Source organism: Atractosteus spatula, chromosome 6 (genome assembly GCF_055471065.1).
Source record: "Atractosteus spatula isolate fAtrSpa1 chromosome 6, fAtrSpa1.hap1, whole genome shotgun sequence".
In the NCBI taxonomy this organism is placed as follows: domain Eukaryota; kingdom Metazoa; phylum Chordata; class Actinopteri; order Semionotiformes; family Lepisosteidae; genus Atractosteus; species Atractosteus spatula.
Genome location: NC_142711.1, coordinates 56621294 through 56648156, shown reverse-complemented (window position 1 = coordinate 56648156; position 26863 = coordinate 56621294). Strand labels below are relative to the sequence as shown.

The window sequence follows — 26863 nt, the reverse complement described above, 5'->3', positions numbered from 1 at the left end:
TAGACACTTCACAGATTGCATTATGTCTGATTGAGCTGATGTTTTATTTTATTAATTGTTGTTGCTGAAGTGCACTGAAGTATAGGTGAAAAAAGCCTGTAGTGTGAAACATATGACCAGGTTTCTCCACATTTCCTCTTGTAATTTGCAGTTGTTTTAAATCAGTGGTTCCCTATCCTGGTCCTAGTGACCAACCTCACACACCTGTTGGTTTTTGTTCCAGGCAGACCCTCAGTTACACAGTCAAACCTTTTATTTACTTACTAATAAAATTCATTTGAATGGATTGTTCCCAGCTCTTAAACATGTTGGAGCTTTATTTTTTTATTATCTGTATTATTTAGCTTTATTTAACTCCTTTAAACCCTTTTAAAATCAATTTTAACCCTTTGTTAAATTAAATAGCATCCCAAACTTGTGATAAGAAGCAAAATGCAAATATTAAATTGAAGCAACTTCTAAGATCAAGTAAGTCTTCTTACTTCTTACTATTTAATTAAGATGAGATGGATTGCAAACCAGCAGGTTTGGATCACCAAGACCAGGACTGGGAAACACTGTTTTAAATCCAGGATACTTATGTAATTTTTTAAAAAATCATTGTTTTCTTATGCAGTATGTCTTCTCATTTGCAAAATAAATACTACCTGTAGTTTTACAGCCTCATTAACAAAAAATTTGCAAATGTTTACAACGATTCTGCAAAAGATACAGGTAGTATCCTCTTAGATGTATTAAGAGTGACCTCCTAATAACCCTTATTTTTGTTTTGAGAAAGATGGGTGCCCCTTAATAGAATTATTCAATAGAAATCATTTGCATAACTACACACATCTAAGTAAAATATGCACATTATTTAAGTACAGATCATATAACAAGGGATTTATCAAAAGGTGAACCACCAGATAATGGAAGATAAGTGCATTATATAGTTATCACTGACTGCAAAGGATGGGGCAGAGTTTAAGATTGTCTTGAATTTTGAAGACAATTAAATATTGTAGTGGGTATGCACCCTAATCAGGACCCATGGAACAATTTTGATTATACATTGCCTTGCAAAAGAATTCACCCCCTTGGACTTTTTCACATTTTGTGTTACAGCATGGAACCATGATGTGTTTAACTGAGAATTTTTGCCACTCATCAACACAAAGTACTCTATAATGTCAAAGTGGAAAAAAATCCAGACATTTTACTAAATTAATTAAAAATAAAAAACAGAAAATAATTGTGAATTGTGAATACTTTTGCAAGGCACTGTAGGTGAATATGAACAGCAGAAGATTTTGTTTAGCTCCCTCCAGACAGCAGCCTTCACTGGAAAGTCTGTAAATATGGGTGGCTTTGCACATGTGGTGCAATTGGAGCAGAAATCTTGATGTTTTGCATGTCTGCTAATCTTTAGGTTTCTCTATATTTCTACATTGTGCCTAAGTAGAACTGCTTTCTGTGACTTATTCTGCCTTTACATCTTTAGAACACACTGAATGAAGCTGTCACAGCATTCTACAGTTTATAAAAGTAATATTGATTATCATTTTCATTTCTGCTTAGATAGCAGCACCTCTCTCTTTGTACATGTTCAGATGAACTGCTTATGCTGCATGGAAGCTTTTAATAAAGTACTATGCTCATTTTATCTGTTTTTCATCAGTGGAAATGTGCACATAATTTACATGTCTTATAGTTAGAGATTATGTGAATACTGTGTGCATATTGTTAGCCCCATTACTTCTTTCAGCATCATTTGTATACATTAGCATGCAATTACTATACCCAGCATGTGTAAATTTACACATAATCTAATGTTTTTACACATCTGTGTGCAGGTGCAAATAAGGTCTTCAGATGTTTCTTTTCATGCTCTGTGAATACCAAGTTTCATTATGGACCCCTTATCTGTGGTTCACATACTCCTAATTGTATCATAATGTTTTGTAAATGAGGTCTTGAATTGCTAAAGTGCCACTGCATCTTATAATGTTACATTTTAGAAACAGATAAAACTCAAATAATGGACATCAAATATAATAAAAAATCACATACTTTTATATTACAATCAACATAAAAAGGCAAGTTATTGGTGGGTTCATATATTACAGTATCCACAAAATGTACTTTATATGTTACAGTAACAAGTGCATTCTATTAATGTAAATAGCATGTTTACACAAATAGCACCAATGTTTGTGGGTTGGGCACAAGGGTAACTATGTCTTGGATGGGATTCCAGTCCAGAGCAAGGTACAAATATATAATCACCAAGGAATAGTTTGTAGACATCAATTAACTGTTTCAGCTTGTGTTTGGAAGGTATAAGGAAGACAAGAACATCTGTAGCACCCGAACCCAAGGTTGTGATGTAGCAGAACTTACTGCCAACTCATCATATGACCTGTTATATTTATATATATATATATTTAATATATATAGTATATATAAAATGTTATATTAATTATGCATGTATGCATCTAGAAAGGGTGACTTGTCAGCAGGTAATCTAGGAACAAGTAAAGGTTTATTCCATGCAAGTTTTTTTTAAAATAATTTTTAGGGTCTATTTAAAATGGAACTGGAAGTGTATCCCTCACCAAGCACAGCATGTATTTTTTTAGTTTGGTGTGTGAGCCAAATACATTGACAAAAAACTACATTTACCAACATCCCACATACTCTAGAGTTTCAGTTAGATTGAGCAAATGTCAAAATGAGAAAGAAAAAAGTCACAGAGTTAAACAATTCTGTGAAGTAATATCCACATACAGTATATCTATACATAATCTGTCACCATTTTCCTTCCAGACTGCCTTCATCTAGATACAATTATTTATAACAATGTTTTTCATATGATCATTAAAATTATATTACAATGTTTTGAGCTGTGCATACCTTAACAATATAATAGCAGACATCAATCCTAACCATTTCAGTTGTTTTGATTAGTTTATAGTCACTCCAGGAATTCCTTCGTTTTCAAGAATTTCTGTGAAACATTAAAAATTGCACATTAAAAAATCAATGTGGTGGACTTGCGGGCGTCCATCTTCCAATGCAGAGCGGGGAATAGCGGAAGTACCAGGCTTTAAATAATAACAAGGAAAACAAGGGACTGGTGCACATAATGAACTAAAACAGGGAAGGGTCGGAGCGGCCTTAAGAGGAAGGATGACGATCGTGACAGCAGATTAACTTTTGTCATCAACTTTGAAAGTCACATGTTGGTAGTGTGTGTGCTGCTGAACTGATGGATATAATCAATGTAATATAAGATCTGTATCTGCGACACATGCTATACACCAGGTTACATATTCTGTCTTGTAGGATTATCATTCCTTCCCATCGTTGAACATGGACAAGCAAGTTCACCATGCATCATCCAATTTCATCCCCCAAATTTTCAATGTGGCATAGAGACATTTTTTCATGCAAAAATGCCACTGTTTCTCAAGTAGCATGAGGATGTTTATGATCTTGCTTGAATCACACCCACAAGAAGGGCAGCAAATGAAGTCCCAAGACTTGATCACTTATCTCTATGCAGTCACTTGCCTTCAATCATTAAGAGTGGCAGTGACTTGACATTCCTGCCACACTATCCATTTATTATTCTGTTGCACACAATAATAGGGATATTGTTCTCCATGTTTTTGCCACATTAACTGATGTTCATCATGGTGATGTATACAAAATATTGATTCATTGCTTTACTAGCTTTACTGGCAAGTTCTGATGTGTATTTCTCACATCACCTTATTCTGCTAAATCAGTGAACATGCAGACTATTATAAATTATATTATATAGTCAAGTGAATGTGTCCCAACACTTATGATCACTTGGAATCACTGGGTTGAACACAATGTGTTTTTGTGCTAATATAATCAAATGTATGTTTGAAAATACCCAAATATAAATGATATATTATGCTGTACATGTCATTCATATTAATGTTGTGTTCCCAAATACAAATTGCTTGAATGTAAAGCAAAAATAATGATGTTTCTGCCCCAACACTTTTGGAGATTACTGTATAGTGCCTTCTATGATGCCCCATTTTGTTGAATTACAAATTATGTATGCACATTTTTAAAACTGAAAAATTTTAAGCAAAACTTGAATGTTCAAACTGAACACTTCTGCTGGCAAAAGAAGTGAAATGCCAGCAGAAACTGCAAAGAATATTTGAAAACTAAAATATGTTGATTGCATAAGTATCAACCCCCATGAGTCTTTGTGGAAGTACATTTGGCAGCAATTATGGCTCCCTGTATTTTTGGATACGTCTTTGCCAGTTTTGCACACCAGGATGGAATAATTTTTGTCCATTCGTCTTTAGAAACATGCACAAGCTCTGTGAACTTAGTTGGAGATCATTAGCTGATAGCAATTTTCAACTGTTGCCATAAATCTGACTGGGCCTCTCAATGATATTCACTTTCTTGTTAATCTACAGCGGTGTAGCTTTGACCTTAAATTTTGGATTACTGTCTTACTGAAAGGAGAATTTCCATCCCATTTTTATGTCTTTAGTAGACTGAAGCAGGTTTTTCTCTTGCTTGTACTTGCTTTCATCCATTTCCCCCTTGGTCTTCACAAGCTTCCCAGTCCCTGTTGAAGAGAACTGCCACTATACCCAAATGCTGCTATCACCTGCTTAACAATATGGATGGTGTTTTAAATGGGTGCTGAGTTTGGTTTATACCAAATATAATGTTTTGCCTTCAGTCTGAACTGTTCCAATTTTCCTCATTTTAACTCAAAACATTTTGTCACATGTTTGCAGTATCCCTCAATTGCTTTTTAGCATAATCCAGGACATGACATTTTTTTGGTTTCATTATTACACTAGCTTCTCTCCACTTACAGTATTTTGTGATATGGAATATAGTTGACTTGTGGACATTTTCTAGTGCCACAAATGCACCACAAATCAACTGATGCTTTATTATCCATGCCTGAAAACATTTTTTTCTCTTTTATTCAATTTCATCAAGTTTGTCAAGTAATAATGCAAAGGAAAAACAGAAGAGAGACATTTTTAACAGTCAAAGATGTTTTGAACCATACTGAATCTCGGACTAAGAAATTGTGCATTCAGTGTTTACTGCCGCAATTAAGTGAATTCAGAAAAAAATTAAGAGCAGCATATCTTTGTCATAATTCATTTGAGGAAATGCACCAAAGGTTTCACATTCCTTTCAGGCATTTTATAAATTATTAAGTCTTTGAATTGCTAGTTGAGCACAAACCAAAAATGTTTAACCCTAAACCTCTCAGAATTTTCTTTATTTTTTTTAAATCAACACACTAAAAACGATCTGTGCATTTAATTTAAAATATGAATTCCAAAAATATGTACCTATAGAAATACATTAGCAAAGTCAACCTATCTTGGTTATATTTCTTTATGAAACTCACTGGAAAATAATTTTGATTTCTTTAAAAGATAAGGCACAGGATGTCTTAGCCACAAATACACATGGAGTGAACGTGTGGAACTTAAAAATATAGATCCTTAAGTCTGTGATATAACATTTTTATTGCAAAAGTCAGGAAAATGTTCTATTATATAGTGTAAAATATTGTATACACATGAATACTGTATATCAAGACCCTACTACTTTTCTTTTTATAAAACAAGAAAATCAGATATGAATAAGGTAAATGTTTGATATATCCATGTGTATGTAGAAAACTTAATAACATTTATCCTTTAGTTTGAAAAAAAATGTTTCAAAAATAACAAAACTGATGTTTGCAACTGGTGTGTAGATTCCTGCTGTGTAAAAAAAACAGCATGCTTGAGTCATTGCATGTCATTAGGAATCAATAGTCAATCTAATTCAATTTTTAAGAGGATGCTCTGGTTCCTAGAGTTTGCTCTGTAGGTGACAACTTTACTGGACATTACAAAGAGCAATCAGTTAAATTTTAATGTGAAATCACACTATTATGCAAAATAAAAACTTTTCATGTTATTGATGATTTCCTGGTTTGTTATTTTGTACCCAGAAAGTCAGCAAGATTTCTGGTCTATTGCAAGATTCTGCAAAGCATTCTAATTAAAATAAGGATAGGTTTATAATCCATGACTGTGATCAGTATCCGTGTCGAGTTTCAACATGTTAGCACTCAGTCTACAATTATAAATATAATTTGTTAATTGATGATATTGCTGTGCCTTGGTGTTAGTGAGGCCAGCAGAGGGCGATCACCCTGCAGTCCATGTGGGTCCTAATACCCCAGTATAGTGATGGGGACTCTAGACTGTAAAACAAGCACCGTCTTTCGAATGAGACGTAAAACCGAGGTCCTGACTCTCTGTGGTCGTTAAAAATCCCAGGGTGTTTCTCAAAAAGAGTAGGGGTGTAACCCCAGCATCCTGGCCAAATTTCCCATGCCTCCTAATAATCCCCCTCTATGAATTGGCTACATTACTTTGTTCTCCTCCCCCACTCCGACGGCAGGCGGAGCGACTCGCCGATTGGAGTATTCTCGGTTGCAATTAATGGCAACGTCAGCTCAAAGATTTGGTTCAAACCACCAAATGGAGACAGGCATGCCGACAAGCGGACCCTGCTGATGCGGGATTAACGCTAAGAAAGAGAGAGATGATATTGCTGTGCCTTAATGCAAGTACATAAAGATCTAATCACATTATTACCATATTTAAAAGAAAAGAAAAGTTTTCTTTGGAATTAGCACATTTTATCACATCAATATACAGTATACTGTCATTAGTATTGAATGTGTCACTCATATTTTTGTTGTAGTTGTCTGTGCATTTGTCGTGGAAAGGGGACATAAATGAGGCCTATATATGCTGAACAAATCATTTTCCAGTACGATGAGCTTAAACAAGCTATGTGTAGGTAAAGAGCTTCTAAAATTACAAAGAACAAAAATCTGATTTACTCAAGTCTGCAAAAATAGAAATATTGTACACCAGATGTGTGTACCATCTACAAACTTTTGCACACTTTTAAAGGAAGAAGAAGCCACTATGAGATTTGGTAACCACTTTCTTAATTCAGAAAGTAATGTGGGAAAAGGTTTCAACAATTCCTTTGTGAATGGAAACTGAACCTTTATAGTCTTGAACAGAGAAGACTATAATTCATCTATTCAAAATGAAGACACACCACTGTCCCACAACTATAACCATCATAGGAATTAAGGGTGTTCCCATGTCAATCCATTTAGAAATTTGGTTCACTGGCCAAAGATTTTGTGTAAGAATCATGCTAGCTGCTGATCACTACATGTAAAAACAAAAACATGCCTAGAAGCTAGAATAAAAAAAACAACTCTAGTTAGCTAAGACTCAAAAGAAAGGACCTTCTGATGTCTTCAGCTTTCACTAGAAACCAGTTCGCAATAGGCAGCAGTTATAATTTTAGACTGCATATCCTTATCAATTTGAAATGTGTCTAGTACTACTTGTTGTATTGATTATTATGCAGAGCATTCAGCAAAAAAACATTAATGTGGCAGAACAATCCAATGAATGATTATGTCTTTCAGATGTTATTGTGTATAAAAACAGCTGCTGAATCACCATAATCTTCCAATTATGTGTCTTACATACTATACATAGCGATCTTTATTGAAATACATGTAAAATATTTATCTGACTTTGCATAAACATTTTATCCCTCAAGCAGAGAATTATATGCCATTTCCAAAACAATATGCCTCTCCTTCAACACGTTGATGTGGATTGCTGAGAGGATGTGAACAATTTTACGTGCATACCATATATGTATATTATTTATAACACTGAAATATAGAATAATAAATAAAAGCATAGAAGAACTGTAAGATATTTTTACATTGAAGTGAGATGATGTAGTATAGTGGTTAGAGTGGTTGCCTTATGGCAGGGGTTAACATCCCCGCTATGGTCATGGTTATTGTACTTATTACTCAATTTGTTCCAGTCCACCAGGCTGCACAAATATCTACTAGTGTGAATTGGGAATTGCCCTGAAATTGAGTGGGATCCCCTCCAGAAGGGAGATGCATACTCTCTGTCTGCATCACACTACAAAACCAGGATAAGCTCAACTATAATGTGCCTTTAGGATGTGTATGGATTGTTTGTCTTTAGACTGAAGAACAGATATCGAAATAATCAATTACATTGCCAAGAAATTACATGGTAAAAACATGAAAGCCATTTCTTATAGCTCTTAATGTTTATTATTTCACAAAAAAACTTTTTATTGCTGTTTTGTATGACATTTAGTTAATATGGTATGAAACAAGCTTTGCAAGTTTAATGCAAGCCGTTCATTGTAATTAAGTTGTACTCTTTCTTTTTGTTTTTCAGGGCAGGCAAAATGTACGGCTGCTGCAACCTCTGGTAAAGCTTCCAGAAAACATACTTCAAGTTTATTACTGTCCTTCCATGATGTAAATACAGCTTGCAATTTCCCCTAATGGGCAGTTAAACCATGAACTTTAAAAGAACTCTTTGGACTGGCCTCCTAATTTGGAATTAGTACTGCCTGCATTGAGCCGTGAGGGGATTTGCTATACCAAGGTACAGGGAACTTTGTAAGCACATTCCCTACCATGAGAATTGCGACCACATCCTGCCTCTGTCCTTTTCTGGTCTGCCTCTGCTTTGTTCAGAGGTGCTACGGGACATCTCATCACAGTTCAATAAAAGTGACAAAAAATCAAACCAAACACATAGAAGGAGAGACAGAGGTGCACCATCGGCCAAAACGTGGCTGGGTCTGGAACCAGTTCTTTGTTTTAGAAGAGCACATAGGACCGGACCCTCAATATGTTGGAAAGGTAATATTTGCACATGTTTCTAATACATTGAAATGTTGCTTATTGCTTCATATAAATTAATATGTCAGGAGCACTGAAATGGCAGTCTTGTTTAATTTATTTCAATGTCGGTTTTCAACACTTACTAATTGGATACTGAGTACAGATGTACTGTATGTGACATGGATAAAGCTTACTATTGGTGAAACAGAAAAACTGGTATCTTACATTTAGTAATTATAGCAGGAATAAAAGGTGTAGAGTTTACTTTAGTTTAAGAATGCATTTTAGATTTATATAATGTTTTCATAATTATGCATATAGAAGCAAAATGTTACATTTGTGTAGATATTCAACAAAATGCCATACCAATGAGGTATATATTAAAATCAAGTATTTTAATGTGTCAATGCAATAGCTCTTTAACATGGCCATGTGATTTTACCAGAATAGTTATTTTCAGTAGATCAGTGGACAGATCATAATATGTGAGAGCAGCAGAACAAAGAGAATGCATTTTTATATATATAGAACATACTGTATATCCTATATCCTATAATCATTTTAACAACTTACAGTGATTGACTTATCAAAATAAATTGTGGAATTAGCTTTTATGATGAAGTAAAGATACATATAATTATACATAATTCCATTATTATCTTCTGACACACAGTATGATACAAGAATGTGTGCAGGCAAATAGATAAAAAAGGTAAGGAGGATTTTCTGTAATAAAGCTTAATAGGTCATAACAGAAAAATAAGTCTCCCTATCCAGTCAATGTGCATTTGAAGTCAGTACAATTTGTTTCTGAAGTGAAACAACCTATATTTGCTCTGAAAATGGTTATTTGATCCAAGAGTCTTATTATTGTTAATTATTTCTCATTATTTTGGTTTCTGAATCATTATTTTCAAGTCAATCTCATTTTAACATGTACGTCTTTTCTTAGGAGGACTAATTCAGCATGGAGAAATATGAATAATTTCTCATTTGTTTCACCAGCTACTGTGTTACAGAAGTTCTTGATTCTGTATATAAAAAACTCTTCAGTAATATTTTTAATTTCAAATCAAGTAGAATGTACACTTCTACAGCCTGTAGGTGTAGCACTGTAAATAATTTTAAAAACATTTAAAAGAAAAGCTACAATTGAAACAGCAGCAAAACAAGAAGTGCTCCCACTACTGCAAATAGCATGACTAGACCATAGAAAGTAGCCTAGAGAAGTGCTGAGTTAAAATATTATAACCCAATCTAAAAGGTAAAACTTATAACAAGATTTTGATTATGCCACAATGCCAAAGTAAGCATAATCTGTAAATTAGTATGCAATGTCATGACCTGGACAGTAGTGTAATGAATGTGTTATTCAAAAGGTGAAACCAGTTACAGAAGATAATTACATTAATGGGGAATAAATCTGGATTTCATCATCTGGAATACAAAGTGGTCTTCAACCAACCTAGTGGTCTACCAAAACCAGTAGTGCTTATATATCAGATATAAGATATATATCAGAGGTCTGAAATGCAATTATATCTATAGAATTCAGATATGTTATGTTTAGCTTCTAAAACCTACAGAGATGTGGTGTAGAGGCTAGTGACATTGACAATTATGAAAATAAGATAGAGAAGAAGTCAAAGATTTACAACAGAAAATATACTTTTTGAAACTGATAATGTACCATATCACCATATTACCATATCAGTATGGAGGTTTCTCCATTATATTTTACTATAAAATCATACTTGAGAGTGTGCTTCCTCACATGAAAACAGAATGCACTAGACTTAACAGAAAGCTTTTAGAGGTTTAACCTAAGCTAATGATGTACCTAATGACAACATATGAAAGTAGACCTCTTAAGCAGAGAAACAAAGGTAGTTTAGAGCAAATAAAAAGGAATAATATTCTCAGGCCCATTCTTTCTATTCTTCATATGTTATTTTAATTATTTTAGACCAGAGGAGTATACAACAAAATCTGCAAGTCATTTTCTTTTGAGGTTTATACAGCCAGTTACTTCTACAGTAATTATTGTATTTTGAAGAGTTTTAGAATAAAACCTCATGTTATTTTATGGGACATACATATGGGTTACATTCTAGACTGAGCTCCTTCTGTACACAGTTTATATACTTCCTCTGTATTTACATTGCTTTTTCTTGTTTCTACCTTCCAAAGATATAATGGCTAGCCTAATTGTGTCTCTAAATTGTGTGTGTCCTGTGATGGAGTGATGTATAGTTCCGGGTGTTGTCCCACCTTGTGCTCTATGCTTATGGGATAGTCACTAGATTTGCATGTCTCTTATAAGGATAAGTAGCTTACTGATAATGGATGTATGGATAATCCTTGGTAGTACTGAAATGAAAAAATTATTAGGTGAGTAGTTTAAATCATCAGAATTTCACAGATTTGATTCTTTCCTTGCTTATATAAATATTTTCTTTGAAATTTCATTTTAATTTTGCATCATTTGTTTTATAAAACAAAACTAAATGAGCAAGGGGAAACGCTAGTGAGAAGTGTATTACACTTTTGACAAGAAACTGCAAAACACTGAAAATCACATACCACTGAAGGAGAGGGGGTGGGGAAGAAAGGGTTTTATAAATTTCCTTACTGAACTCAAATCAAATATTGAAAATATAATTATGTCATTAATAATGATATTTACTGAATTTAAAAGAGGTTAGGCTTATAAATAATCTTATGTTAAAATGCTTTTAAATTTTACTCAATTTACTGTTGCAAAAAATGTGCTATATTTAGCACTTTACTTATTTCAAAGCCTTCAAGAAAATCATCATGTTAGCCAGGCAAAGTATAGCAAATGATGATGTTTTAGAGAACAAGAAAAAATCACAGTTGTTTCTTGCAGTAAAAGCAGTGAAGTGACAAATTAAACTATGTAAGCTGCTGGAAAAAATGTCTCTTGGAGTCATTAATACGTTTACAGTAAATATAATATTTAAGGCAAAAGTATAAATTGTGATGAAGCCAGAGACATAGAAATGGATGTCCAAGTGGGGATTCAGAATATGTAGGGCAAGAGACCTTTGCAAAACATGCAAATCTGAACAAATTGTCTGTTTTCCTTGTACTGTGAAAATGTACAAAGCATGCAAATTTAATGAGGAATAAGATGCAGCAGTACAAACTGAATTAATCAGAAACACAAGTATAACATGCAGATTTTATATAAGATCCAAAGTAGCAAATAATTATTTATGTGCCTAATCAGTTATTACATAACATTAAGAAACATAGAAACCAACAATTTGTGCAAGAATTTCCTGATCATTAGTACAAATACAAATAAAAAACACAAAAAGGCTATTAGAATTATTTTATCACTTAGTAGTACAGTAATAATTTGCACTACTTTCCGCCTATCCCACTCCCTATATAAGTTTATTTTTATGTTTGGAACATATTACGTTGCGTCAATTAGGACATATATTAGTCTATTTTTTGCAATACTGTAACATTGCAGTGTACTGCGAAGATCATGGATAGCTGGAGCTCCTTGTCTAAAATCTTCTTTTTGCTTACCTTCTTGGCTTTTTTTCATTTCCTAACAACTTTGCTAAGCCCCCATGGTTTCATACCAATGTGTGAAGAAGACTTGGTTCATGAAAGGAAACCCTGTCAGGGAAATATTTTAAATAATCTTCTGAAGCTTCTTCTGAGCCTTACATTGCTTCCGAATACCATTTCCCAAGCACTGGCTCAACAAAGTGGATCGATGATCTCAGCATTTAGACAGTGCTATAGAAAAGTTTAATATTGTATTTGAGAGAACTGAGGCATGGTGTAGTACTTTAGAGCTGACATAGATTTGCAGATGTCATTAGTTTTCAGGTAGACTGCCAATGTGGATAATTTACAAGGGGATGCAAGAAAATTGGATTGTGACATGATGCATTTATGAAATCAACAAACTACAACTTAATTTAACAAAACTTGAAGACAGAACCAGATGTAACCATATCAGGATCTGTGGCCTAGTTGGAGATAAACTGGTCATCTTTATTGGAAAAAATGTTTCCTAACCTGATTCCTTCACTTTCTGGTGACTCAGTACTAATTGAACATGCACATAAAACATACAGCAATAACCCTAAGCAGTCATGTAATACAGTCTTTAAGGTGCTTTGCTACGATGGCTGGTGATTCTACAGAGGGTCAGGAAAGTTGGTTCCATCCAGGACAATGGTAAAACGCTTTGATTTTTGCTGACTTCAGTGCTGCTACTGCATGGAAGAAAACTACATCTGTTAGAGTTCAGAATGAACTACTAGGCTTGGGTGCTACATATTTTTTTGGTTTATTTAGTTACCCTCTGGGTTTCTTATAACAGAGAAATCTATTTTTCAATACCTAATGAGGCAGAGAACTATCAGAAATCAAAACCAAACATGACTCTATAACTGGAATGCAACTCATCGTTCCACCAAATAAAGGAAGACATTTTGGAGAAGATGTGATCACAGAGATGGAGGCCTTGGCTGAACATAACTGATTATTCTGCTGCTCAGACAGGTTCTGCTAACCTGTCCTTGAATTTGCATTGTTTTGCTTGAAGATGTAGTTTCTACCTCTTTTCATTTGTTTGTGTTTTTCTTCACATCCTCAAGTTATGGGAATTACAGGGTAGAAAATGTTAGAGGACAGTACTACATTTCCTTATGTATTTGTTCTCTTCATTGGTACGTTATTCATAAATTTAAATTTGTCCTCAAACTAGCAAGAGTTCAGTAAATGACCCTGCTATGTTATGACTAACCAGGAACGATACCTCATTGTTAGCTTCTCACATTAATAAAAACAATTAAAACTAAAGATTTAGAAAATAAATATGAATTACTTTAAAATACACCAAAAGTATAAATGCTTTTGAAGGATGTATTTTTGTGTATCCATCATGAAAGACCTCTGAAAGGGCACAGCTAAGTGATCTTTTTAAAAGGAGGGCAGAATATAATAAGCATAGAATTAAAGAAAAACATTACTTTTGAGGCAGAAAACCCAACAGATTACTTGCACTTAAAATAAAACTGAATGCAGCTATTGAAATTCTCACCTTTGATGGGATTGATTTATGACCCCAAAGAGATATCTGCACCTTTTCACTATTTTTTGGATCTGTGTAATTCTATTGTACTTTGGATAAGGAAGTTTATGCTATTTTTTTCTCAAAATTGAAATCAGAAAACTTAGGACATAATTGAACCAATCTGGCTGGACACAGTAAATGCAGCAGTCTAGGAAAGTGCATTTCACCAGGAACTAAACAGAGCCTTGTTGCCTTCAAAAGGAAAGATCCCTCTGGGTATGTAAATTATAACCCAATCTCAGTAATTAACTTAGATACAAAATTGTAGTCTACATTTTTGGCTTTATGTTTGGAAGTTTATGTGGGGAATTTTATTCATCTGGAACAGCTGAGTTTCATTAAAGGAGATTTTGCTATAGATATCTGGCACCTGCTTATCATAAATACATTTCTGAAATTAAATACTCCTTGTGCAGTCCTGTCAAACATTATTTTTATGATTCATACAATGTATGCAAATACATCCTACATATATAGTCTCAACTGGTTTCTTACACTACAAACCATTTGATATTTGGAGGGAAGCCATCAGAGTTACTGTTCATCATTAATACTATTTAATCTTTCACTTGGACAAACATTAGACAAAACACAATAATGTCTCCCATTTAATTTTAATTATTCATACTATATCTTTATATGGAAGTTATATTCCACTGTATATTATAGATGTCCAGTATGCAATGCCAATCTGCTTTCATTGATTTTGTGGTATACAATTAAATAGTACCAACACTCCTCTGTGGCATAATGGTGCTCTCCATTTGGATAGTTGATAGTTTATTTATAGTTTATGGTCTAACAAAGGTATTAACATTCTTAAAGGTATAAACAACAAAGAGGGACAATTTCTGTGATTAATGTCATATTGTAGTAATCCAGGAACATCTTTCTTTTTCTGCTATAGATTATGTTGTGCTTTTGAGCTTATGGACAGAGTCTCAGGTGTTTTCTCTAAGGGGCAGATCTCAAATATGTATTAACACCTGCTTAAATCATTGAAATTGTTAAAAGTTGTGTGTAAAAAAAACTACAGATTTGAATGTGGTTTTGGAAAATTTATTTAAAGCACATATAAATTCTAACCATTAACAAATTAATTTTAAATTATGCCGTACAGCCTATAGGACACCTTGCAGTAGACATCATGTAGAAATTGCCCTAGACCCTGCAAGCACTGTACTCTCATCACAAACTTATGCACGTTTTAGGAAAGCACAGAGATCAATACCATACTACCAGGAATGACTGAAAGAAACATACCAATGGATCCAGTTGTGTTCCTAATTAATAAGGATTCAACTAAAGGAAAAAGTTGATAGCACAGTGTTGGCATCCTCCTCATAGCCTGCCAATACAGCAATGGTTGTTATTTTTCAGGGGTATAGTGATGCTAGCACTTTCTATCACCACAATAAGTTAAGCTAGAGATACAACTTTGGAGATCTGGGGGCATACTATGACTAGAAAAAATGAAAGACTGACATGGGTCTGATTATTGTGGGGTCTATGGTTATAATTATTTGGTTACTGTTACTACCATTTGCTCAGCTAGCTGAGTTACGCCATACTGTATACGCTCTGCATACTTTCATCCTTCTATCGTGTTTGTTAGGATCTAACAGAACTACTGAAATTGGGAATTTGGGAAGATTAATATTAGGGTAATAATGCCTCAAAACCTACTGATGTAATCTTTTTGTCTTTAAAACTTCGTCTGAAAATCTTGTGTGACTTATTCTTAGAAGAACTGTTTCACATTGTAATGATATTTACGATGTGGTGCTGCTTTCCACTTATGACTAGATGTCATAAAACTGTTAATTCAGAATATTTTTTCTGTGCTACCATTATGAATTGCTGTCTGCTTTTTTTGGCTTTCTGAATACATATTGTGATGTACTCGCAAATAGTACTAATTAACACATAACTGTCTAACTTTCTATTTTAGAAATATTTTCTATTTTCAAAAAACAGAAATAATAAAACCATTCCTGACACTACCTAAAAATCTGTTTGTAGAACATTCAAATATATCTCTGATGATTAAGATATTTTATGTTTTCTGTGGTTTTTATATTAGTATTCATGATGCTAAGGAAATGCATACAAGCAATGTGCAAACTTTGAATATTAATAGTGTGTAAATTATGGATGCATCTTCTACAACTTTTATTGTATTCTAAATAAATTCATATGTTCTCATTTGACCAACTATTTCTCTGTGTTTTCAATGCACCAAAATTGAAAAGTTAACTATCAGCTGTATATTCAAATACTGTATGTTAGGTCTGTGAATGTCAAGGTGAGTTAAATAATGGTTTAAAACCCTCGAGAAACTCTTAAGAGACTAGACTCTCTGCCAAGGGAAGGCTAAAACATATTTGTCATTCTCTTGTTAGACAATGGACATTTTAGCATTAAACAAACCTTACCCTTATCAGACCCTTCCCAGTGGAGCACACTGGTTAGGGCTACCAGTGTGAAGCCATCAGTGACTCTAAAAGATCTGCAGAGCTCCATGTTTGAGATAAGGACAATATGCTGGTCCCTACACAAACTGGCCTGTATGGATGCATAGCAAGAAAAAAAACTTAACTGAAAAGATTAATCTTAAATCTAATATGAGATAAACTGCAAACATATGGCAAAAGATTTTATGATTAGACAAGAAAAAAAAATGTTTTTTTTTCTAAATGCAAAGTGTTAAACCCAGTACAAGCACAAAACTGCACACCACCCAGTCAGCACCGTCCCATCTGGTATCATGTTATGAGGGATCCTTCTCATCGGGGGGGGGGGGGAGGAGGGGCCTGGGAAGACTGGTCAAGTCTGTCAGTAGTAAGGGAAAATGGATGGTGCAAATACAAGGAAAGCCTGCTTGAGTCACTAAATTATCTAAAGATTGAAGATACCAAGGCATGTGACCTTGCTCAGTTTTAACTGACTGGAGGAAGACATTATTTAAAAAAAATACAATGTACCCTAGCTGGTGTTACGACTGTTTCAATTATCCTGTAATTATAATTTTAACAAGACCATCAGTTACTCTTTTGTCAATATAGCAGCCTGTTACAGTATTTGGAACAAGTAAAGGTTTATTCCATGCTGAAACGTTTCGGCTGTGGAGCCTTCTTCGGGTGTCAATGTTACAGTATTTTTAATAATAATTGAAAAGCTAAATAATTCTACGTTTTGAATAGCTAAAAAGAAATTTTGGAGATTTGATCCCTTTCAGCTGTAGGAGGAATTTTAATTGTAGCAGTATAGATGGTAAGCAAAGGTTGCCTTTTTAATTTATTTAATTTGCGGTCATCCCTAGTAACTACATCTACTGGAAACTTGCCTCTACAGTAAGGATTACATGGCACACACAAACTGTACATTTATCATGCGAAAGAAGTACAACAGCATTACAGAGTATAACTTAAAATTAAACTTATAATAAACCACAGGCAAACCTCACTAGTTTTCATCACTCAAGGTGTCATTTGTCTTATATAACCTTGTATTAATTCACTTTGTAATAGCTGTACAAGAATAAATCTTTGCAAGAAAAATCAAGAAATACTGATAAAAAGTCTTATTGTTTGTTATTAATGCCGAATTAAATATCTACAAACAGACTAACAATTTATTTTGCAGATTTATTACAAAGAAAGGCGGTAAGAAATAATGGCATAGTGGGTACTCCATTTGGACTCCTGACTGACAATTTGGGGTTCAAGTCTCCACTCCAAACATTTTTGTTGTAGTAAATCTAGATTTCATTGCTTGATCAAGTTACTTTATCCAATTGCTGTAATCCATCTAGCTATAGAAGTAGAGACCAGGTTTGCTGGAGAGTAATCACTATAATAGACCACTGACCCATCCAAGGGGAGTTATGTGCTGTTTAGTCTGCTTAAATCTACAGAAGCCAGTATAACCTCTGACTGTGTGAGTTCTGTGGCTTTTGTATGCAGTTTACCTTTTTCATCACAAGGTAGCCCAAGGCCTTCATATACAGTAGCTTTTGACACACCTCCTCCACATAGGTAATGTGCTGCAGCCATTCTAAGCAAGCGGATCCAACAATAGCAAAATCAAGCAGAGAATGGAAAATGTTCAATTGAAGTGGGGAATTTAATAAGGCTGTGTGCTATAGAAGTAAAGAGTGGGATTGAGCCAGGACCCTGTCATCAGTCCTACTATTTAAAACAGGCCAAAAACATATTTTTATTAATATAGCACAACACACCATACACACCGTATAATTAAAAATGTCTAAGATGGACAACAGTAGGGAATAAGTAAGGTGGACAAGTGGGGAATCACACTTATTCAATAATATAAAAGTATCACTTTCATATTTGAGTGTTAAATGGATGGTGGTTGTGTAATTGAAAACACATTTTTGTTGATTAGGAGTGTATGCAGATAGCTACCCAATTACCATCAGAGCAACTCATGTAGTGTTCCTCAAGCATTTTTTCCCTTATGCTATTGAAATAAAAATACAACACAAACAATGATGGTGAAACATGACAAACACTACTGAAATTACAAAATGAAAAATAATTGTAACTGTGCTTAGATGATTCTGAAACATATTAAAACGGAATTCTGTGCAGCAGCAGTACACAAACTAAATTTAGATACACAAAACTTTAAACAGACATGGTACATCTGAGTGAGTGAGGTTTTAATGATAAAATCAAACTAAATAGATTTCCTTACTCTGAAATATTTGCTCACTGTAATTATGACTGATTCCATGTTCACTGTTGTCAGCAGCCTGTGCTATGTGGTATTTTAAATGATATTGAAATTATATTAAGTTGATTTAAATGTCTGTATTATTAGTCATTTAAACATGTAATTTAAAAGTTATACTCCTAGCACTTATTATTTTTTCATATTAAGAATGTAAGAAATCATGTTTTTTTCAAATGAGAATAGGTCACTTTGTTAACTTTGCTCATGTTGTTGCTGGTTAATCTAAGGATCTCCTCAGGACTCCCACAAGCTTTTCTCCTGCTCTTCGTTTAAATGCATTTGAATACTTTCTGCACAATATTCTTAATGTCATCTTATTATGGAATTGAAGAATTAGCAAAATGTGTTTTATAACTAATAATTTAAAGTACAACTAAAAATGTAAATTAAACATTGTTAGATGTCTAACCATACTGTATCACATGTTCTGATGGTACCCATTACCTTACCACTACTGATTATTCAAATAATTCTAACTTGTTAAATTAGTTATTATGACACATAATGGAAGTAAGATTTACTATATTAACCTTTACTTGGTTCCCTTTTGTTACACCTTATACTTCCAAGCAAAGGAATACCTATGATACAGTGGTATACGTTTAGACATTAATATTGTTTATATATATATATTATTTTTCTTAATCCACCAAAGTTTCAAGTTGTATATTAAGAATATTTTTTTAGTTGTGACATTAAATTTCTGAGTAAACATATAATGAAAAATTTATGAATTTATAAATTAACAATTTAATAATGTGCTTGGGCTTGTGAAGTGTACATGTGAGTAAGGGGCAGTGTGCAGCGTACATTATTTATATTGATGGAAACACTGGTCCAGAGTAATCAGTTGAAAAGCTTTGTTCCAGGAATAACACCTTGTTTTTTTACACTACAATCCGTATTACCATGAAGCTTTGGGGATTTATCCTTAGAGCTTCTATTATTCTCTTGAATTAAGAACCAGAAAATATGTTGAAAAGTTTTGGGAAGAGCTTGAGAGTATTTAAAATGTGAATATTTCACTTTTTAATTAACCTAATAATGGTAAAACAGGCCTACCATTGATTATGACACTGATTGATTATTATAGATTCCCAAGAATCTATTTGCTAAGTACATGCTATCGCAGCAAACAATTGTATTTGTATTTTAAAATACGTAGATGTGAATCTTCATAATGAAACTGAACATTCGACATACGCTTGAGTTTTTTTTTAGATTCCACTTTCATCTCCTTCAGGGGATAGAGAATAGGAATTGAGTATTGGAATAGGTTGAATTTTAGAATGTTTATATTCTGCAGCATGAATGTTCTGTGGGGGACTCTGTTCTGCCAGATTTATTTTGTTTCCTACTCTGTTTTGTAAGTACTATTTGTTTTAATCTTGACAAACTTGTATTTTGAAGTCCATTTGAGGAAAGTCAGATATCTTCATGTGGTCTTGAAGATTTAATAATACGAGTCTTTTCCTCAAACAATGTATATTGTAAATGGATATATGAATGCGTGCCTGATTACCTCTTGGTGCTTAGTGGATAAATTCACACGATACCACCATGCATGGTAGTCCAATTCTCCTAATTTACATAATCATTAATTCCTTAGAATAATAAGGAAAAATCTGCATTTTAGAGAAATAAAGAAATTCATATTCTAACAATCATTTGACGAGGATCTTCACTTATTACAGGACTTGTGATGTATTTATTCGTATCCATTTTGCAATGCATGTATTTGACTTCACTGGGGGAGTGAGGCTGCCTACAGATCATACAGTATGCATAATCTGTTTGGACTCAGGGTCAAAACAGGGGATTGTCTTTTTTATGTTTATGTATTTTATTCTGTTAGAGGCTTCAGAAAAACCTCTTACAGCTGTTAATTACCAATATTTGTAATAAGAATGTGAATGCTACAGATGAAGTACAGAAAGCCTAGCCATCAAATGATTCATCTGAATTAAATTATACAGTACCTTAATTTTTTATAGAGTTCCTTCTCTTCCCAAAGGATACCTATGTGATTTACATATAACAAGGGTCCTGTCTTATTTCCTACTGCATTACAGCACCCAGCTGAGTGATGCAAAACACCTATTATGTGCCAACAGCCCAAAGTGGAGTTTAGTCTAGAACTTTTCTTCAGAGTTTGCATTTTTACACATTTTGTCATTTGTAATTATTTACAGTTAACTTTATTCACAGTAAGACTGAGTAAAATGTCACTATTCTTCAGTTCATAACTGCTAACAATTATTTGTGTATTTTAAATATTTAACAATTTATTTTGTTTATCTTTTTTTGTGGGATTTTACCACTTCAATAATATTCTTTTTTTAGTACTCAGACATTTTTCATTTTAGGAATTATACCTTCTGGTTACCTTGCTAAATCACCAGTATTGCACATTGGGATATAGGCCTATGTACTTGCTGTAATAAAGTACAACAGATTTAATTTGCAATGATGCAAGTCAGTGTAGCACAACTAATCTGGATTTAGCTGGATTAACCTGTTTACATTAAAATGTGACCCTCCCACAGGGTGTTAAATTACTGTTTCTGCTTTACATCTTAGCTGCATAGCTTTGTTCCAGTTGAGTACCAAGGCAATTTAAATTAGCCTCAAAGCTTCATTGCAACAGCACAACAACTGTCATTCCTTTTCTTTATCTTAAAGGAACTCAGGATCTTTCTTCTCTTTCACTTTCACTGTGATTCCTAAAAACAATACTAAATATTCCAAGTACAAAGCCAATACTATGGAACACATTTTTTCTGAGCAAGAAATACAGCAGTCTGCTGGGAAACAAAATAAATCAGATCATAAAATATGAATATTACATTTGTAAGAAAGACAGCCCTAATTTAAGTTTAAGAAAATGCTATTAGTTTTTTTCTAATTAAAATTCTCTAGATGTTCTTAATATTATCTGTATTTAAAAATAACAAGTTACTATAATTTATTAATTGGTTCCATGCTCCTCTGTATCCATTAGTTACAAGGTGCCTTGGTAAAAATTAGTTTTAGCTGTTGGACTTTAACTTTTTTAAACAGAATTTCTTATAATTCCCAAGTTATAAGAGGGTAGCGGTCATATTTACCTGCAGATAGCATCACTGATCTGCTGATGATTAAAATTTAAAAACAAAGATCATTCTACAACCCATAATAATGAAAATCTGTTGCTCCTCATAATACTGTTCGGTGTCCATGACAGCAATGTTGTCCTCATACTTTCATTTACGTACCATGACATTATTAAAGACATGTACTATTTTATTACTGTATAAAGATGTAGAGAATATTATAAAGCTATACTTTTTGGTTCAATATATAAATAGAATACAATTTCTACAAAAAAGCTTCTAACGACACTGTTTTATACTAGGTCCAAAGGGTGAGCATTTTTAGTTGTCATCTAATTAATTAAAAGAAACTGATATCTTAGTAGAGATTGAAAAAAATAAAGTAATTGACCTCTGTAAGAAGCTTTAAAATCCTCAATGAAGTTGATATTCTAAAATACATAAAAAACACTAATTAATATATAAATATATAAATAATGTAAAACTTGAGTTAGAAAGTGATTTGTGAAAGTGGGTCCTGACACAGCTTGAAAACAAGTAATTAACAGAGGTTCGAGAACCACAAACCACCATTGTCTGAAGATATAAAAAAAGTTACTTTTTTTATCTTTTACGAACAATTTGGTGGCAGAGAAATAAATTATCAGACACTGGTTAAGGACATAAATACAGTATATCTTAGACAATTACAGAAACACAAGGTACAAAAACTCCTCTGCAAATCCAAATGCTCTAAATTTTCACCGACACCACATGTATTTCTCACCAGTGTTGAGGAAATTATTTTTTTAAATGATAATCTATTACAGTTACAGGTTACTTGTATAAGCTATTACATCTTTATGTTAATTAGACATTTGTGGAAATTTTAGGTTGTGACATATTCCTTACAAAAATATAAACATTGTATAAATTGATGTAAACAATGACTTATAAATTATTCCCTTCAACTTTGAATATAATAATATAGTTTATATTATTTACAAGACACTCTCCTAATGTACTGATTAACGTTAAACAGCTAATTCCACATTTTCTACCACTTAAATATAATTTTTAAATGGTATAATATAATATTCAGATTAAAACATGGTGCATTCAGTTCATAAGTCATATACATTAGTTCAGGTGGGTAGCTGTGTCAGCATGTGTAGGCTGCAAAGGAACAAGTAATAGGTTTATTCCATGCTGAAAAGGGAAGAAAGAAAACACAACATTTCGGCTGTGGAGTCTTCTTCAGGTGTGGTGAAATCCTTTCCTTTATGTCGACGACATCTGTAAAGGAAGAGAAGGTGGTTAGAAAGCCTGCTCTTGGAACAGATCACTGTGAAGAGACAGAATGCTGGTTTAGTAAGAGAGGGGGGCAAGTGACCCAGGAAGGAAGAGAAGGAATGACGAAGAGATCTAGAAAAAGATTTGGAGGAAGGCATAGAGGGTCACAGCAGATGTAGGCTGAAGTAGCTCAGGTGGGTAGCTGCGTCAGCATGCGTAGGCTGCAAACGAACAAGTAATAGGTTTATTCCATGCTGAAAATAGAAGAAAGAAGGCTCCACAGCCGAAACATTGTGTTTTCTTTCTTCTCTTTCAGCATGGAATAAACCTATTACTTGTTTCATATACATTATACAGATGCAGCCATTCAACTGCACGCAACTACCCACAAGCCACTGCAGTACATGACTGGCTGGCCAAAATGACCAACAGAGGCACTCATTGTGCATTGGTCATTAGTGAAAAGATTTAATCATTTAATTTCTTTACTGTGCACGTTTTAATCCACTTAGTATTGAATATTTATATGGATTTTTACAACTAAAGGGAAATTTTAGTAGCTGAGCATAAAAAAGAGGAGCATAATGCATCTGATCGTCATAAACTATATTAATTTAGGAACATAAACATATCATGTAAACTGTATATGGCTGGTATTGGTATTTTAAAGAAAAAATACACACCAGTATTCCACTTTCTCCCTAAACATTAAAGCATCAAAGTCTTTCATGTGGTTATTTTGGAAACGTTTTAACGTGCTCCTTCTGACCATTAAGTTTATATAGTTTGTGAAAAGTGATAGTGTTTTAACCTTTTCTGTGAATTCGCTCGTTATCAGCATAAACAAAAGCATACTTTTAGAAACGTGTCCAAAATAACTACATGTAAGACTCTGATGCTTAAAATGTTTAGGGACAAAGTGGAATACTGGTGTGTATTTTTTCTTTAAAATACCAATACCAGCCATATACAGTTTACATAATATGTTTATGTTCCTAAATTAATATCATTTATGAGCATGTGAAAGGCATGGTGAATCGGAGATTATCAAAACTTACTTTGTATGATTGGAAACAAATACATGATCAGATCAACGAAATGCTGTGATGTTACCTTTTGTCAATGAAAAAATAAAGTCTTTTCATTTACAAAGACGGTTACAAAGAAAGTGGACCAGGGTAATACTTTAAGTTTACAGCTTGTCCACGTTCATTGATAATGAATACTATTAGTAATATCTTTGGTAAAGACTTTGATGCATAAAATATTTCTGCATAATTAAAATATTTATGATAAAGATGGTAGGTTGTGTACTTTTGTCCAACTGAGCAATCTTGCTTTTATAAAATATGCCAACTTTTTCATGTTTAATGATTAACATGCTGTAATACACAGTTTAAAATTAAAAGTCTAAAGAGTATACAACTTAAATTCTTAATTGAATAAAGATTGTTCCTCAGCAGTGATCAGGATTCGAAATTGGGTGTTTTCTGGTGACAGCTCAAATGCTGTACATGAGAGGTTAAGCTTTATTAGCTCCACCTGGCGGTTTTACGAGGAGATTCTGCATACTATTAACATAATCTAATTTACATGCAGTATAATGCGGTATGACGTGATATGACGTGTTATGATGTGACATGCCAACCGCAGAGTACCGCAGCGTACCTTGCTCGTTTTGAATGGCTGCATCTGTATGTCTTATACTGTATATAGAATTCAGAATATAACATTAAAGAAAAGCAGGATGATAAAACTCTTTGACCTCTAGACACTACAGAGAACAAGATATGCAAAAGATTCATTACAAGATTTATGCACAAGATTAATCCTTTGTAAATTAATTTGTTTCAGCAAAACATTGTGTACATTGCTGTCAGTAACTTTTTGCAATACAAATCATCTATTGTTAAAACAACCAATGATACTAACAGCTGGTTCTACACCCTAAACTGAGTTTTAGAGATTTAGTTTTATTTCATTGGTTCTGTTCCTTTTTGTTTTATACACTTTGGTTCAACACTATACTATCACATGAACAATTCAAGAGTTTAACACCAGTATGTCAGCTGCTTATTGTTTTCTAAAATGCTATTAAGACAAATGGTTCACTTTAAAGATTATTTATGTCTGCTGTGTGTCAATTACAAACATAATCCTTATCCCTGTCTGATATAACAATGTATTCTGCAACTTAGTGATTTTTAAAAGTTACCAATATTTATTTTACAGGTATCATTTCCATTTCAGAAGCTAACAAGCATTTCAAGTAGGCATGACATCTACTTGTGCTACAATAAATTAATTAAATAAACAGAGTTGTTGACATATAAAATGAACTTAAAAAGAACTTTCTTCAAAATACAATAACATTGTATGCCTTGGTTTAAAACAGCATGTAGCTATTTACACTATCACTAATGCCACACAATATTGGGTAATAAATTACCTCTTGTATGATTCCTTGCTTAGCTCATTTGGCTTTTTTAATATGCAGTTTCGTGTAACCAAAAGTAAGATGTTAATTAAATCAAGGCTATTAGTTATATTGAGTGTATCAGTAAAACCCAATAAATTTGCAATAAAACTGGTTATTTGAATAATAGCAACACAATTAAAAATCAGGTAAACTATATTATATATGTAGTGTTATGTTTTCACTGTAGCTAAAAACACGAAAAAATGAATGCTGAACAATAGTATTTTTCCTTTCATAAACTGAGACTAAACATAACAGACAAGACAACTTTGCTGATTATGCTTGTTTACTTATTTAAAATTGTAATATTGCTTTCCTTTTTTTACTTTTCATAGCTGCACTCCAACTCAGATAAAGGAGATGGATCAGTCAGCTACATTCTCACTGGTGAAGGGGCTGGCACTATATTTATTATTAATGAGATCACAGGGGACATCCATGCAACGAAAAGTCTGGATCGGGAAAAGAAGACACACTATGTATTGCATGCGCAAGCCATTGATCGACGGACAAACAAGCCTCTGGAGCCTGAATCTGAGTTTATTATTAAAGTTCAAGACATCAATGACAACGCACCAAAATTTCCCGATGGTCCATTTATTGCATCTGTACCAGAAATGTCCGAAGTTGGTAAGGTATTTTTAAATCATGTGAATTAATTGCTGTTCATTCTGTATTATGCCTGCTTATACAGCAGGAATGGCTAGATTTGCTTAGGTCATCAGATCTGAAAGAGACATGAAGATTCCCTGTTGGATCAGCAAGGTCATGGATCATCCATAGATTGCCTAGCAAATGGAATTTGTTGATCCTGAGCTCTGTAGATAACTGGATTTTATCTTGAGAAGGATGACCTATATTATGCTGCTTGTGCAATCTAGGCACACACCATGTTAACATACTGGTTTATATGTTTTACATGTAGGTGTACATTTCAAAAGAGATCCTGTTTTTTGCATTGATGACTAGTTTCTGTATTTTGCTTTTCTTCTTCTGCCTGCAAACATTTTATAGTGTCTTTAAGGCAAAGAAACACAAGGATTTTTTTTTAATTTTATGAGTATACTAATTTGCTAAAGGTTCAAATTACTATAATTTACCATTGAGATCATAATATAAGCATAACTCAGCCACACTGCCAAATAAGTTAAACTTCAATATTATATTTCACATAAAAGAATAATAATAGCACTGCAAAGCAGTCAAAAAATACCCAAGTATCTCAAGTAGTCCCAGATCTGTAGTTTTCCAGGCCAGTGGATACTGCAAACCCTTTGTAATCCTTTTCTTCGTTCAAAAAAGCCATTAATCCAGACTAAAGAACAAGTTCTCCTGAACAAGAGAAG

At 33.4% G+C, this 26863-nt stretch overlaps 1 protein-coding gene across 1 annotated transcript in view; it reads left to right on the top strand.

Annotated features, from left to right (window-relative positions):
• LOC148833083 (cadherin-18) overlaps positions 1-26863 on the top strand; it is a 163492-nt gene that overhangs the window by 20848 nt on the left and 115781 nt on the right. Inside the window, exons 2-3 of the mRNA XM_088918762.1 lie at positions 8334-8806; positions 25853-26147. Coding sequence (XP_088774888.1) covers positions 8579-8806; positions 25853-26147 — 523 coding nt within the window. The 5' untranslated portion in view covers positions 8334-8578. The remainder of the gene's footprint in view (positions 1-8333; positions 8807-25852; positions 26148-26863) is intronic.